Consider the following 17,739-nt stretch of genomic DNA (forward strand, 5'->3'; position numbering starts at 1 on the left):
ACCCTGAACCAGCCCAATCTCCAGACCTGAACCCCTTTGAAAACCTCTGGAATGTGATCAAGAGGAAGATGGATGGTCACAAGCCATCAAACAAAGCCAAGCTGCTTGAATTTCTTTTGCGCCAGGAGAAGCATAAAGTCCCCCAACATCGATGTGAAAGACTGGTGGAGAGCATGCCAAGACACATTACATTTACATTTAAGTCATTTAGCAGACATGAAAGCTGTGATTGAAAATCAGGGTTATTCCACCAAATATTTATTTCTGAACTCTTCCTAAATGAAAACATTAGTATTGTGCTGTTTAAAAATGTCTTTGCATTATTCGAGGTCTGACAATACTGCATATAATTTATTTTGACCAGTTGTCATTTTCTGCAAATAAATGCTCTAAATTACTATATTTAGTAAGAATTTGGGAGAAATGTTGTCAGTAGTTTATAGAATAAAACAATGTAATTTTACCCAAACACATACCTATAAATAGTAAAACCAGAGAAACTGATATTTTTGCAGTGGTCTTAATTTATTCTGGAGCTGTATATAGACAGTACCAGTCAAAGGTTTGGACACCTATTCATTGAAGGGTTTTTCTTTTTTCTTTTTTCTTTTTTTAAACTTTTCTATATTGTAGTATAATATTGAAGACATCAAAACTAGGAAATAACACATATGGAAAGTAGCCATTTTAGATTCTTCAAAGTAGCCACCGTTTGCCTAAATTCCAAGATGGCATAGCAGTAAGTCGTCCTGTCGTATCGTCTCTCTGTATATATCGTCTCTTTTTCGTTTTACTTTTTTTTTCCTTCGCATACCTTTAAAAACATTTTGCTAAACCTAAGCTTCCAAATACTCTCCTGCAACCCGCCTCACCCAATGTAGCTACTTCTTCCTAAAGTATTTATATTTACTTCGGAACCGGAACCCCTCAACTGAAGCTAGCCAGCTAACCACCAGCTATGCTAGCGGTATTCAGCTAACGCGACGCTAACCAGAGCATAACGGACCTATTTATTTTTTTATCCCCGGATTCCCACTGCAAACGGAATTTTTTTTTCAGCTGGATCTTCACAACTAGCTATCGAGCTAAACCGCAACCCTGGTTGATTACTCCTGGCTAGCGTTTCCACCCACGTAGCTTGAAGTTAGCCCGGCCAGAGCCCCTGTGCTGCCACCGTAGCATACTCCTGGGCTACAATACCCGGACCCACGACCGGTCTATCGATGTCACCACATGAAGAGGAATAAATAGACTCACCACATCGCGACGTCCCCCAAAGGCTAACTCTCTAGCCCTCGCTATCTCCTTGCCTGCTAATCCGGCCTGCTAACTGCTAGCTTGTTTAGCCCAGGTCCGCTAACTACTACCTTGTTTACCCCGGCCTGCTAACTCTTAGCTTGTTAGCACAGGCCTGCTAACCGTCTGCATCGCCGCGTCCCAAACAGTCAGTGGCCCATATGTACTTTATATCTCTTCCCGATTTTCTTTCAAATGTGTTTATACCTTCCGGAAACCTGCCTCACCCAATGAGATACGGAATCGCTATTATTTTTAATTATTAGAACACACTCAAGAACCTCCAGAAGCTAACCAGCTAACTAGCTACAAGCTATTTAGTCATTGTTAGTTTTTAACCTGGATAACACTCGCCAGTCCAGCTCCCCTGCCCCATCCACCGCTGCCCCCTGGACACTGATCACTTGGCTACATAGCTGATGCACGCTGGACTGTCCATTAATCACGGTACTCCATTCTGCTTGTTTGTGTTATCTGTCGGCCCCGTTGCCTAGTCAACGCCATTTTACCTGCTGTTGTTGTGCTAGCTGATTAGCTGTTGTCTCACCTACTGTTTTAGCTAGATTTCCCAATTCAACACCTGTGATTACTGTATGCCTTGCTGTATGTCCCTCTCAAATGTAAATATGCCTTGTATACTGTTGCTCAGGTTAGTTATCATTGTTTTAGTTCACAATGGAGCCCCTAGTCCCACTCCTCATACCCCTGATACCTCCTTTGTCCCACCTCCCACATATGCGGTGACCTCACCCATTACAACCAGCATGTCCAGAGATACAACCTCTCTCATCATCACCCAGTGCCCAGTGCCTGGGCTTACCTCCGCTGTACCCGCACCCCACCATACCCCTGTCTGCGCATTATGCCCAGAAACCTGCTCCTCTTATTCTCTGTCCCCAACGCTCTAGGCGACCAGTTTTGATAACCTTTAGCCGCACCCTCATACTACTCCTTCTCTGTTCCGCGGGGGATGTGGAGGTAAACCCAGGCCCTGCATGTCCCCAGGCACCCTGATTTGTTGACTTCTGTGATCGAAAAAGCCTTGGTTTCATGCATGTCAACATCAGAAGCCTCCACCCTAAGTTTGTTTTACTCACTGCTTTAGCACACTCTGCTAACCCTGATGTCCTTGCCGTGTCTGAATCCTGGCTCAGGAAGGCCACCAAAAATTCAGAGATTTCCAAACACAACTATAACATCTACCGTCAAGATAGAACTGCCAAAGGGGGAGGAGTTGCAGTCTACTGCAGAGATAGCCTGCACGTCATACTTTCCAGGTCCATACCCAAACAGTTCGAACTACTAATTCTGAAAATAACTCTCTCCAGAAATAAGTCTCTCACTGTTGCCGCCTGCTACCGACCCCCCTCAGCTCCCAGCAGTGCCCTGGACACCATTTGTGAATTGATTGCCCCCCATCTGGCTTCAGAGTTTGTTCTGTTAGGTGACCTAAACTGGGATATGCTTAACACCCCGGCAGTCCTACAATCTAAGCTAGATGCCCTCAATCTCACACAAATCATCAAGGAACCCACCAGGTACAACCCTAACTCTGTAAGCAAGGGCACCCTCATAGACGTCATCCTGACCAACTGGCCCTCCAAATACACCTTCGCTGTCTTCAACCAGGATCTCAGCGATCACTGCCTCATTGCCTGTATCCGCTACGGTGCCGCAGTCAAACGACCACCCCTCATCACTGTCAAACTCTCCCTTTCTAATCGACCTGGCCCGGGTATCCTGGAAGGACATTGACCTCATCCCGTCAGTTGAGGATGCCTGGTCATTCTTTAAGAGTAACTTCCTCACCATTTTAGATAAGCATGCTCCGTTCAAAAAATGCAGAACTAAGAACAGATACAGCCCTTGGTTCACTCCAGACCTGACTGCCGTCGACCAGCACAAAAACATCCTGTGGCGGACTGCAATAGCATCGAATAGTCCCCGCGATATGCAACTGTTCAGGGAAGTCAGGAACCAATACACACAGTCAGTCAGGAAAGCTAAGGCCAGCTTCTTCAGGCAGAAGTTTGCATCCTGTAGCTCCAACTCCAAAAAGTTCTGGGACACTGTGAAGTCCATGGAGAACAAGAGCACCTCCTCCCAGCTGCCCACTGCACTGAGGCTAGGGAACACGGTCACCACCGATAAATCCATGATTATCGAAAACTTCAACAAGCATTTCTCAACGGCTGGCCATGCCTTCCGACTGGCTACTCCTACCTCGGCCAACAGCTCCGCCCCCCCCGCAGCTCCTCGCCCAAGCCTCTCCAGGTTCTCCTTTACCCAAATCCAGATAGCAGATGTTCTGAAAGAGCTGCAAAACCTGGACCCGTATAAATCAGCTGGGCTTGACAATCTGGACCCTCTATTAAAGGGGGAGACACCCTGGACCCAAACTGTTACAGACCTATATCCATTCTGCCCTGCCTATCTAAGTTCTTCGAAAACCAAGTCAACAAACAGGTCACTGACCATCTCGAATCCCACCGTACCTTCTCCGCTATGCAATCTGGTTTCCGAGCCGGTCACGGGTGCACCTCAGCCACACTCAAGGTACTAAACGATATCATAACCGCCATCGATAAAAGACAGTACTGTGCAGCCGTCTTCATCGACCTTGCCAAAGCTTTTGACTCTGTCAATCACCATATTCTTATCGGCAGACTCAGTAGCCTCGGTTTTTCGGATGACTGCCTTGCCTGGTTCACCAATTACTTTGCAGACAGAGTTCAGTGTGTCAAATCGGAGGGCATGCTGTCCGGTCCTCTGGCAGTCTCTGTATGGGGGTGCCACATGGTTCAATTCTCGGGCCGACTCTTTTCTCTGTATATATCAATGATGTTGCTCTTGCTGCGGGCGATTCCCTGATCCACCTCTACGCAGACGACACCATTGTATATACTTTCGGCCCGTCATTGGACACTGTGCTATCTAACCTCCAAACGAGCTTCAATGCCATACAACACTCCTTCCGTGGCCTCCAACTGCTCTTAAACGCTAGTAAAACCAAATGCATGCTTTTCAACCGATCGCTGCCTGCACCCGCATGCCCGACTAGCATCACCACCCTGGATGGTTCTGACCTTGAATATGTGGACAACTATAAGTACCTAGGTGTCTGGCTAGACTGCAAACTCTCCTTCCAGACTCATATCAAACATCTCCAATCGAAAATCAAATCAAGAGTCGGCTTTCTATTCCGCAACAAAGCCTCCTTCACTCTCGCTGCCAAGCGTACCCTAGTAAAACTGACTATCCTACCGATCCTCGACTTCGGCGATGTCATCTACAAAATTTCTTCCAACACTCTACTCAGCAAACTGGATGCAGTTTATCACAGTGCCATCCGTTTTGTCACTAAAGCACCTTATACTACCCACCACTGCGACTTGTATGCTCTAGTCGGCTGGCCCTCGCTACATATTTGTCGCCAGACCCACTGGCTCCAGGTCATCTACAAGGCCATGCTAGGTAAAGCTCCGCCTTATCTCAGTTCACTCGTCACGATGGCAACACCCACCCGTAGCACGCGCTCCAGCAGGTGTATCTCACTGATCATTCCAGTACTCTGCTGCCTGTGACTGGAACGAATTGCAAAAATCGCTGAAGTTGGAGACTTTTATCTCCCTCGCCAACTTCAAACATCAGCTATCTGAGCAGCTAACCGATCGCTGCAGCTGTACATAGTCTATTGATAAATAGCCCACCCATTTTCACCTACCTCATCCCCACACTTTTTATTTATTTACTTTTCTGCTCTTTTGCACACCAATATCTCTACCTGTACATGATCATCTGATCATTTATCACTCCAGTGTTAATCTGCAATATTGTAATTATTCGCCTACCTCCTCATGCCTTTTGCACACATTGTATATAGACTCCCCTTTTTTTCTACTGTGTTATTGACTTGTTAATTGTTTACTCCATGTGTAACTCTGTGTTGTCTGTTCACACTGCTATGCTTTATCTCGGCCAGGTCGCAGTTGCAAATGAGAACTTGTTCTCAACTAGCCTACCTGGTTAAATAAAGGTTAAACGATAAAAATACAAATATTATTAAAAAAACAAAAAAACAAATAAAACAATACAAAAAAAAGACAGCTTTGCACACTCTTTGTATTCTCTCAACCAACTTCATGAGGAACATATGCTGAGCACTTGTTGGCTGCTTTTCCTTCTCTGTGGTCCAACTCATCCCAAACCATCTCAATTGGTTTGAGGTCAGGTGATTGTGTGGCCAGGTCATCTGATGCAGCACTCCATCACTCACCTTCTTGCTCAAATAGCCCTTACACAGCCTGGAGGTGTGTTGGGTCATTGTCCTGTTGAATAACAGATAATAGTCCCACTAAGCGCAAATCAGATGGGATGATATATCGCTGCAGAATGCTTTGGTAGCCATGCTGCTTAAGTGTGCCTTGAAGTCTAAATAAATCACAGACAGTGTCCCCTGCAAAGCACCATCACACCACCACCTCCATGCTCCATGGTGGGAACCACACATGCGGAGATCATCCGTTCACCTACTCTGCATCTCACAAAGACACAGCGGTTGGGACAAAAAATCCAAAATTTGGACTCATCAGACGAAAGCTCGTGTTTCTTGGCCCAATCAAGTCTCTTCTTGTTATTGGTGTCCTTTTAGTAGTGATTTCTTTGCAGCAATTTGACCATGGAGGCCGGATTGGCGCAGTCTCCTCTGAACAGTTGATGTTGAGATCTGTCTGTTACTTGAACTCTGTGAAGCATTTATTTGGTCTGCAATTTCTGAGGCTGATAGCTCTAACTTATCCTCTGCAGCAGAGGTAACTCTGGGTCTTCCTTTCCTGTGGCGGTCCTCATGAGAGACAGTTTCATCATAGCGCTTGATGATTTTTGCAACTGCTCTTGAAGAAACTTTCAAATTTGATGAAATGTTCTAGATTGACTCACCTTCATGTCTTAAAGTAATGATGGACTGTCATTTCTCTTTGCTTATTTGAGCTGTTCTTGCCATAATATGGATTTGCTCTTTTACCAAATAGGGCTATCTTCTGCATACCACCTCTGCCTTTTCACAACACAACTGATTGGCTCAAACCTGTTAATTGAAATGCATTCCAGGTGACTACCTCATGAAGCTGTTTGAGAGAATGCCAAGAGTGTGCAAAGCTTTGAAGAATCTCAAATACAAAATATTTTGGGGTTTACTACATTATTTCATGAGTTATTTCATAGTTTTGATGTCTTCTATTATTCTACAATGTAGAATATAGTCAAAATAGTCAAAAGAAAAACCCTTGAATGAGTAGGTGTTCTAAAACTTTTGACTGGTAGAGTATGTATGTTATATTTAAATAGGGAACTATGAAATCCAAGCAAAAAGGGAATTAGGTTTTTAATGTCACGTGCACAAGTACAAGTGAAATTCCTTTCTTGCATTTTTACTTGTAATTTAGGTATATTGGTTAGAAAATGTATCTTTTTTTTATTTTCACCCCCTTTTTCGTGGTATCCAATTGGTAGTAGTTACAGTCTTGTCTCATCGCTGCAACTTCCGTACGGACTCGGGAAAGTTGAAGGTCGAGAGCCATGCGTCCTCCGAAACCGCACTGCTTCTTGACACAATGCCCATTCAACCTGGAAGACAGCCGCGCCAATATGTCGGAGGAAACACCGTACACCTGGTGACCGTGTCAGCGTGCACTGCGCCCAGGCCCGCCACAGGAGTCGCTAGTGCGCGGTGAGACAAGGATATCCCTGCCTGCCAAACCCTCCCTACCCCGGACGATGCTGGGCCAATTGTGCGCCGCCCCATGGGCCTCCCGGTCGCGGCCAGCTGCGACAGAGCCTGGACTCGAACCCAGAATCTCTAGTTGCACAGCTAGCACTGCAATGCAGTGCCTTAGACCACTGTGCCACTCAGGAGGCAATAGACTCGGGAGGCAATATAATTAACCCCATCACTCCCACCACCTCCATAAAGCCAGTCTGTTTTTATTTGGTGACTCAATAATCAGGCTTTGCATAGGGGTTGGCAGGAGTACATTTTGAAACAACAGAAAATGTAGCAACCGAAATAGGTACAGCTGTTAGCAATAAAGCAGACATAGAAAGAGAGAACTGAAGGGAAAACTGACTTCAGAAACTAGACATAATGTATCCCAATTTAATGAATTCACCCCCCGTCCGCTCAACTCACTTTAGAGGGTGATATCTACTAAGCTAACATATGGAATTGTTTTCAGATGGTTATACCATTGATCATTTTGCTATTTTATTTTAGAACCCCTGTAGGCATAAACAAAGTATACAAACATTATTTGATGAAACATTGAATTTGGCCTTACTGCTGTTAACCCATAGAAATGCATTGAATAACACATTTATACATTGGAAAACAGTAAAAAAAAAAATAATCAAAAGGAAGAATGTTTGTTTTTAAGTGTTTGTCCTGTATCTGAGTGATATGAGAAAGCTAAGGTTATATATATATATATATATATATTTGTTTTTACATATATTTAACCCCTTTTGTTTTGGCACATTCTACCCCATATTCACTTGTATTCATTTCTACCACCCAGTACCGGGTTACCTTCAGACGACTCTTGTGGAGCCTCTGAGTCTCAGGTTTCGATAGTGAGATCCAAATAGTTACTGGCTCAAACAATTCTGATTCAGTGGATTGCGACCATTGAGCTATTAATGAAATGGACACAGCGTCCAAGATGACCAACCGTTGTTTTCAACGTATACTACTCACACTCACATACGCCATTTCGAATTTGCTGCCATCTTTCTAGATCCGGTTTTACTGGGATTACTACACATATGGACAGACCGCTGGATCACGCGAACATTCTCCAGGAACTCAGCCAGCTCAGGGAGTGTGCCAAGCATGTGGACAGCTAAACAAACCAACCGCCACTTCCCCCTCGCCAGCTGGGCTCATAACGTCAGAGTATGAATATAAAATGTTCCTATCTTCGGCTGTGAGTGATGGGGGGGAGGGCGGCATCAGCGACAATCATTTGAATAATTCAATGCATGTGATGACTAAAGTCTCTTATTAGGAATTTTCTAATTTGGCTTCTCTATGGGGCTGTCTATGGGAATTGTCTTGCTGGACCGTAGGTTAGTTAACTATCCTCTGGTAATTTGAAAGCGTGCTTCCAGACCGGAATCCTGGGCCTTGATGTGATGCAGCCCATGCAAAAACAGGAAGTCTCTAGTGTAAACACACAGGGTTTTATTTAATAAAAGGTGTTGATGTCAACAATTTTTTGCGCGGCCACGGACATCGACCTCAGATGTTTTTAACAGAAGGTAACATTTACATTTACATTTAAGTCATTTAGCAGACGCTCTTATCCAGAGCGACTTAAATTAAATATAACCCCTCTTGACAACTCCTCCTCCCAGACTGGCTGACCTCTACTGTTCAGAGCCTGTCCTTGGAGAGTTACAGGCTTGTGATAAGAGCTGTGGTCCACTGTGACTGGGCTGGGGGCTGGAAGGGAGAACAGAGAGGAATATTGATTCTGTAGACTCTACTTGCTCCTTCACTTAAACCTGAATTAATGTTTAGCTATTCAGGGTGGATGGAACTGAAGTGCATTGTCAGCAAAGTTCTTCAATCATGTCATCTGAGAGATGGGCACAAACAATGATTTCTGCAAAGATATTTGCATTTTCCAAAGATTTTGGCAATATTGTGCAATGTGGCTGATTTATTCGTTTTCTTCCGTGTATATAACGCCATGTGGGTTATTGTGTGACTTGTTGATGAGTGTGAGGATATTACAGTACACTCTTAGAAAAAAAGGTGCTATCTAGAACCAAAAATAACCACTTTTTTGTTCCATGTAGAACCCTTTTGGGTTCCCTTTCCACAGAGTTTTCTACATGGAACAAAAAAAGAGTTCTCCTATGGGGACAGCCGCAGAACCCTTTTGGAACCCTTTGTGTGTGTAAGGTACCCAGCAGGGCGAGGGTAAGCACTGGGGCATGCAGGGGGCACATGAAAGGTTTTGGACACTGACTGCAAACAAAGACCAATGCCGTTTTCTTAGGTAGAACTGTTTACTGCAGCTCCATTGGCCTGCACTCTTCACCGTAACATGGTGACGAGAGACCGTGGAAATGACACAGAGACATCAGAAAATGTGGAACGTTGTCATGACTCATGACATTGCCTTAAGCAAAGCATAGCACATGAGAAAAAAGCTACAAAATAAAAATTACACTATTGCCTATCACACTATAGATGACTGCTGGCTTTAATCACCACTAAGCCTTTCATAATTAAAAGTAGGAGTTCAACCTTCAGAAAGCTGTTAATTAGTACACAGGAAGCTAGGCGGAGAGCTCTAGTTTTCTTGTTGACTCTCAGTGAACAAGTTTGCTCTGGTTGCAATTAAGATCTCAAGTCAAGGCATTTGTTTTTAGTTCCCCTCAAATCAATGCATCTACGAGGGACAGAAACTGGTCAGGACACAATCAATACTGCCTCTGGACATTACCTACTCAGTCCAATGCCCTTTATCCAATTTTCCAGTGCCCTGACAGTGCTAGTCGGGAGAGAGCTGAGCCCATGCTTCCTCCGCTGCCCCTGTGTTGGGGCTGTAGTGATTTCAATTAGAGACAAGGAAAACGTTGATGTGGTGACATTAGGGTTGCAAAGCTACTGGTCATTTATCAAACTTACCAGAATCTTCAGTAATTTTGCCATTGATTTCTTGTTAATTACCAATCTTTAAAAAATATATATCCATATATAGTATTCATTTTTATATCGGTGTCAATATTGTTCATGAGTTTCTAGCAGATAGACCATATGTTCAAGAGAACATTGCCAAATTTATTAAATAATCATTGGCAATATTTTCAATGAACTCTTTCAACTATTGACTTTTTCCACAAACGCCACCAGTGTGACGCATATTGACATGGTGCATGTGCATTTATAAAGTATATTTCATGCTTAAACCCTCATATCAAACACCAATGGTATTCACTAAGTTGCTGGTTTATATTTAGGATAATGTTTTACATCTTTGTCATACCGATTATTTTAAAATCATCTAATTTAATCTTCCACGTGATAAGGCCGCACAGACGGCCAGAGATAATTATAGACACCTGTGATAATCTGCTGTACTCAAGGGCCACTAAAAGTGTGTGCAAGATGGCAATCGGCAAATTTAGCATGGTGGCAGCACTTTTAATTTGTTTGTTTTAAACATCACTGGAAATAATTGCATCTGCATCTAGATGAAAGAATGGTAAATTCTCAGCAACTTTTCAGTCCTGCCAACACTTTTGATGGCATCCAGCACTTCGGAATTGGAAGGAATGTTATATACCAAACTTTCAATAGACCATGGCACAAACCAAAATGATCATCCAAGGCCAGTAAGAAATCACAAATTAATTGTGGAGATCTTATAATAACTCTATGCCTTCTCCTATTGAGTGATATCCATCAATGCCCTCCACCTCAGTTTATCACAAACGCCATTAAACGGCCTATGCACCTCCTGCAAACGTTGGGTTAAGACTAACTGCAAAGCATTGGTATGATTGGAATGCGTGCAGTTGATTAATCTAAAATGCAGCCGTCCTAGTTTTGGGCATGGGGTCAATGAAACTTACCTTCGCTGTCGGTGTGCTGTACCGCGGGGTGTGTGAGCATCGAAGGTGGAGTGGGACCAGAGGACTCACCTAGGATGGAGAGCACACCAGAGGAGGGGGGGCTCCACAGCAGCGCACAGGCCACCAGAGGCGGGGGACGTGGTGGTGAGGACGACAGAGCAGCGGTAGGTGAGCTGGCAATGCGTGCACCTGGGGAGGAGTGCTCCATAGCAGCAGAGGCAGTGCAGCGGGAGGCGGTTACAAGTGGATCGGGAATTCAGCGAGGTTTACATTTAAACGTCAGAAGCCTACTACCGAAAATTGATGAGATACGCCTGTTGGTTCGCAAATCAGAGGTGGGTGACTTATGTTTTACAGAGAAGGTGGGATTCATCTGTTCGTGACTCAGAAATTGAGATGGGCAATTACTCTGTCAGGAAGGATCGGAATCAGAACGGTGGGGGTTTATTTGCCTTTGTAAGCTTGAATATTGCTTATAAAGTCAGTTTGGATTTAATCGATGTTGACATTGTCTGGCTGGATGTCTGGTTTCCCAATAACAAGACGATTTTTGTTGGGTGTGTTACGGCCTGCCAATCAGAATGCATTCTATTAAGGTCTCTAAATTGTCAAACTGTAGTGATTCCCTGGTGAAGGAAATCATTTTGTTAGGTGATTTCAATACTGATGTCTGCAAAAGGGATAACCCAACCTGGATAGCCCAACCGGATGACTATATTTATGCACTTATGTATATCATTTGCTCTGACCCAAATGATAAAAGATCCCACCAGGGTATGTGAAACAGTGCAAAGTATGATTGACTTAATATTGATGTCTGATAAATCCAACATTTTTCAGAGTAATAGTAATATATATTTTTATTACATTTTGCACAAGGAGAGTTTTTTAAGATATATTTAGGTGTCACTAAACTGTTAGACAACAGTGTTGAAATGTTTAGGGAGCAAGTGGGTAAACTTGACTGGTCACCTGTGCTGGATAGTGTAGGGGTAGACAGTGCCTGGGAAGCGAAATGTAGATTCCTTGATCTGGTAAATGTGATGGCTCCCCTAAGACGGGTCAGGGTAAAGCAGAGCGAGCCCTTGGTTTAATCATGACATTCTAGACTCAAGAGCAGCCTGATTCTTCTCCTATATAAACGTCACAAATGAAGCACAGAGAAGGATGGATGAAGCTAAGTGGGGTTACCTTGCTGATTTTAAAAATCATTGAGAGAAAAAATGACTCTTAAAAAGCTTTGGAAATCATTTTAAGGAACTATGTTGTAGTAGTTCTACCAAAAACAAACTAAACAGTATTGAACTGAACATCAGGGGGAAAATTTTATTTGATTTATTTTAACTTCTGTTGCCAGTAAGCTGGTAAGCAAGCTGCCCACCAGTTCTGGTTTGTATGGAAACAATCAAGTCAGTAAGTATTATGCAGAGCCAAACATTCTCTTTTGTAAAGGTAGCAACAGCTAAAATAGCCAGTACACTAGCGAAGCTTAAATGCTCAAAAACCACAGGCCTGGATAATATTCATGTGAGGTTTCTTAGAGATTCTGCTGATATTATTATCTATATTGTTAATCTTTCTGTTGAACAAGGCATCTTTCCCAGGGACGAAACAAGCTAAAGTTATACCTCTGTATAAGGGGATAAAGTCTGACCCTGGGAATTATAGGCCTGTATCTATCCTCGGTATACCATCAAAGATCCTGGAGAGATTTGTACATAAGCAAATTTATGAATATGTCAACCAAGTCTAACATATGATTTTCAGTCAGGGTTCAGAGAAACATACTCCACTTATTCACATCTACTTTACTTGACTGACTTCATCAGGAAAGAGATTGATGAGGGAAATCTGTGTGGAATGGTACTGCTTGACCAACAGAAGGCCTTTGATACAGTTAACCACTGTCTCCTAATCTCCAAACTAGAGGCACTAGGGTTAAGCAGTATCCCTATAGGCTAGGTAAAGACCTATTTGTCAGGTAGGGAGCAAGTGGAAGAGGTTAATGGTTCACTGTCTCTGACAAAACCAATTAGTTTTGGCATTCCGCAAGGGAGCGTGCTTGGGCCTCTACTGTTATGAACGATGCTTGTTCTTGCCGTCTTTTCCTTTATGCGGATGACTATACATTTATGTTGTCTCATAAAAGTACAAATATGTTGGAGAGCATACTTAGCACAGAGCTTACTAACATTAAAAAATGGCTTAGAGATGATGCGCTGCACTTAAGTAAAACTGACACAGTTATTTTTGGGTCCAGACCTAAATTGTGTAGGTCCTCTGAAATCAGAGTGGAGTTAGGGAGTGAGGTGCTGACTACTAAAATCTCTGTTAGCTACCTAGGACGCATCCTTGATGTAAGCCTGGGAGGTGTGAGCATGGCCACTAAAGTGCTAGGGAAGGTTAAGGCGGCCAGGACTGCGTTTTGGCTAAAAAAGTCCAAGTGGTTTGACAAGGACTCCATGAATGTTAGCCACTGCCCTCATTCAATGCCATTTTGACTACGCTAGTACTTCCCGATTTGGGGGCTTATCTAAGCTTCTGAAGGGGAAGCTTCATATTGCCCAGAACAAGCTGATCAGGGTAGTACTGAAAGTGAGTCCATGGACTGGGTTTGGTTTACAGGAGTAATCTAACTGATTACTTTCTCCATATTAGGGATGCACACTCACTCACAGCACCTGATCAGGTGTTGCAAATGTGTGCTTATACAGGTTCAGGAGTATGCTGGGAAAGGTATTTTCTTGTATACAGCAGCCTCAGAGAGGAATTGCCTCTGCCCATAAAAACTGTCCAGTGTGGGCAGCTTTAAAAATAAAGTAAAAAAACTATTTGATGCCTTCTGTGCCCATTTAGAATGTACCATACGATGTAATTGCAATGATAAGATATGTTCCTCTGCTTTGTTTTAGTTTTATAATCATCTCGCTGTCATACTGTGTTCAACAATGTTGCATCTTGCCTAGCCATCTTGTCTCAATAAGTCCCAGACTGTATGTGCCTTTTTTTTGTTTGAATTAATAAACTAAACACTAGATGTCTTGTGATAATTACATACAATCCTTATAAGATACCAAAATTCTGGTAGTCAGCAGTAGACATCCTAATAGCGTTCCAGAAAGGTGTAGAATCTATCCCAAGGTGCATTGAAGCTGTTCTGGCTTGTGGTGACGCAACGCCCTATTAAGACACTTTTATGTTGCCGTTTTCTAATGTTCCAAACCACTGGCTATTGTTTAGAATATAAATACATTAATCTTCAATCATAGGTACTCTCTGATCTTTGTCCTTTTAAGGATTAGGACTTTGACATTGTTTAGCATGGGATAGCATCACAAATATCTTCTTTTGAGGATTTTTTTTGCAACAAGGATATTTCTTTGGATTTAGCACTGACACTATGCAGACATGAATCATGAGGGGAAATCAGAGAATGTGTGTTTGTCTCCCCAACCCAGCGATATGAAACAGAAGTGTAGACGACGGACAAGGTACATGCCCTTAAAAAGTTGGTTGCCATAATGTAGTTGGTTGCTATAATGTAGTTGGTTGCCATAATGAACATCTAGTGTAGCGATCAGTCCATTCCACGTTGTTATGCCTCCAGATTTATTTCATTTAACAGCAAATTCAACTGACCAGCTCACCTGACAAAGCAATAAAATAAAAGTGTATCAGTGGAGGCTGCTCAGGGGAGGACAGCTCATAATAATGGCTGGAACGGCGCGAATGGAATGGCAGCAAACATGCTTGGCGTATTTGATACCATTCTACTGATTCCGCTCCAGGCAATACCACGTGCCCGTCCTTCCCAATTTAAGGTGTTACCAACCTCCTGTGATGTGTCTTGTCACTGGTGTCTGTGGAACATCAATGTGACTGACTTTCCTAATTTTAATCCTGAGCTCTGTCTCTCAAGCCACTTTTATACCTGGTTCAAACATGCGTCATTTGCCCTGATCTTGTCCCCATTCTGATGTGCCCACAATTTTTGACAGGTGTAGTTAAAAGACGCATTGGGAACTGATTTTGATCAGATCTTATAAGTATAAACGGGCAAGATCAGGATGAAGGACTCATGTTAGCGGCAGGTATAAACAGGGCTTTAGATATGTATGGAGACTGGATAATGCATACCTTTTTAATGCCTTTTACTATGAAGCACACCACCTCTACAACAGACCAGTGGATTCAGAAGTAGTACATTGCGTTTTTCTCACCTTGTCTCTGTCTTACGTTTCAGGGCCGATGCATGAACTTCACCCGGGTCAAGTTGAATCCTCCTCCTCGCTACCCCCACTACAACCATCACTCAGCCACCATCTACACACCTCCAAGAGGATCTAGTCCACCGCCTCCCCAAGGCATGCTCCCCCCTCCCCCCAACAGCCCCCCAGCTTCCCCTTCACCATCCTCCACCTCCACACTGCCCTCAACACCCTCTTCTTTTTTTACTATTACACCTCCACCTTACACTCCTCCTCCAACTCGAGCCCTTCCTCCAACCACTCTGTATATATCCCCTCCTCCTATGTGCCCCCCCCTCCCCTCCACCACCTGCATCCCCAACCGGCGCTCTACCCCCTCCACCAGGACGAGGCTCCCTGCCACCACCTCCTACCCGCCCACCACCATGCCCATCTGTAGATCCTCAGTAGTGATTGGAAGAGAGAGGGACCCGGGATGACTAGGACAAGGAAGATCAACAGGAATTTGTCCTGTCTCCCCTAAGTCTTTGACTGTCCCCTCATTCCACTGCCAGTCAGGATATCTGTGTGGCTCACACCACAAACAACCAGCTGATGACTTGTCAACTATTTGTCTACAGTGGCCCATGTACACATCTAGGTCAATAGTACAAAGATAAGTTGTACTTAAGGTTCTACAGACGTCTCCTGATGGACAGCTTTCCTCATAGAAATACATCTATGTTGTCCATAGATGGCCAGGTCTGTTACCTTGTCAAGTTCATGAGGGCTAAGCTCATCTCTTCCATTCTAGAACCAACAAGAATGGGTGGATATCGTTGTGACAAAGCAAAGCCAAGTGTTGGATGTTTGCATCTTTTTCAAAAAACTTAAGGCTCTAGAGAGTTGGCATTATATTAGGTATTATATTCAGAAAAGAATGGAGAGATGTCTCCAAATGACATTCCAATAATGTATCAGTCTGAATTTTATACATTTAATATTTGTTTCTCACAGACAAATAAGTTATTATGAGCAGCGGAATTATTTTTTGCCAGTGGTAGTTTCTTTAGAGATTAGCCAAACTAAATCCAGTAAGTAAATGTAATATCTCGATGAATCCCAAAGTCCCAGTGCCAATCACCCTGCTGCACTGCACAATTGTCAAGTCAATGGCAGGTTTGCATAATGTCAGCATAGAGGATGATTTAGTGCCTTATTGAGCCTTTTAAATGGGCAGTGTAGTTAATGTGATTTTTTTTCTCCATGTTTTTTTTGTATTTTTAGTATTCTAGACTATAATGTCGAAAGTACACTCTGAAATGATTATAATGTCCTTTTTGTGTAAGACCTGATAAACCTTTTTTTTTTATCTACACACCCACACAATCAGTCTGAGCATTTCAATGGCAAAAGAAGGCTCAGGGAAATAAATGATAGAACATACAATACCAGTCAAAAGCTTGGACACACCTAGTTATTCCAGGGTTTTTGTTTGTTCACTGTTATTCTACAATGTAGAAAATAGTAAAGACATCAAAACTATGAAATAACACATGGAATCATGTAGTAACCAAAAAAAAGTGTTAAACCAATCTAAATATATTTGAGATTCTTCAAAGTAGCCACCCTTTGCCAAGAGTGCAAATCTGTCAAAGGCATTCTCTCAACCAGCTTCATGAGGTAGTCACATGCAATGCATTTCAATTAAGAGATGTGCCTTGTTAATTTGTCTTGCCAAATTATGGCAAGAACAGCTAAAATAAGCAAAGATAAATGCCAGTCCATCATTACTTTAAGTCAACGTGAAAAATTAAGAACTTTGAAAGGTTCCTCAAGTGCAGTCGCAAAAACCATCAAGGGTTATGATGAAACTGGCTCTCATGGGGACGCCAGAAGAAAGGAAGACCCAGAGTCACCTCTGCTGCAGAGGATAAGTTCATTAGAGTTAACTGCACCTCAGATCGCAGACCAAATAAATGCATCACAGAGTTCAAGTAACAGACAGATCTCAACATCAACTGTTAAGAGGAGACACCACTACTGAAGGACACCAACAAGAAGACGAGACTTGCTTGGGCCAAGAAACACAAGCAATGGACATTAGACTGGTGGAAATCTGTTCTTTGGTCTGATGAGATTTTTGGTTCCAACCTCCGTGTCTTTATGAGACGCAGAGTAGGTGAATGGATGATCTCTGCGTGTGTGGTTCCCACGGTGAAGCATGTAAGAGGTGTGATTGTGTGGGGGTGCTTTGTTGGTGACACTGTCAGTGATTTATTTAGAACTCAAGGCACACATAACCAGCATGGCTACCACAGCATTCTGCAGCCATATGCCATCCCATCTGATTTGCACTTAGTGGGACTATTGTTTGTTTTTGAACAGGACAATGACCCAACACACCTCCAGGCTGTGTCAGGGCTATTTGACCAAGAGAGGAGAGTGATGGAGTACTGCATCAGATGACCTGGCCTGCACAATCACCTGACCTCAACCCAATTGAGATGGTTTGGGATGAGTTGGACTGCAGAGTGAAGGAAAAGCAGCCAACAAGTGCTCAGCATATGTGGGAACTCCTTCAAGAGGTTTGTAAAAGCATTCCATGTGAAGC

At 43.2% G+C, this 17,739-nt stretch overlaps 1 protein-coding gene across 3 annotated transcripts in view; it reads left to right on the forward strand.

The window, feature by feature from the left end:
• LOC124036291 (anthrax toxin receptor 1-like) overlaps positions 1–16,690 on the forward strand; it is a 50,633-nt gene extending 33,943 nt beyond the window's left edge. For all 3 annotated transcript variants that reach the window (XM_046350665.1, XM_046350664.1, XM_046350666.1), the window contains one exon: positions 15,182–16,690. In XM_046350665.1, coding sequence (XP_046206621.1) covers positions 15,182–15,625 — 444 coding nt within the window. In that variant the 3' untranslated portion in view covers positions 15,626–16,690. The remainder of the gene's footprint in view (positions 1–15,181) is intronic.
• Positions 16,691–17,739: the final 1,049 nt, after the last annotated feature.

The sequence above is a fragment of the Oncorhynchus gorbuscha genome, linkage group LG05 (genome assembly GCF_021184085.1).
Source record: "Oncorhynchus gorbuscha isolate QuinsamMale2020 ecotype Even-year linkage group LG05, OgorEven_v1.0, whole genome shotgun sequence".
In the NCBI taxonomy this organism is placed as follows: domain Eukaryota; kingdom Metazoa; phylum Chordata; class Actinopteri; order Salmoniformes; family Salmonidae; genus Oncorhynchus; species Oncorhynchus gorbuscha.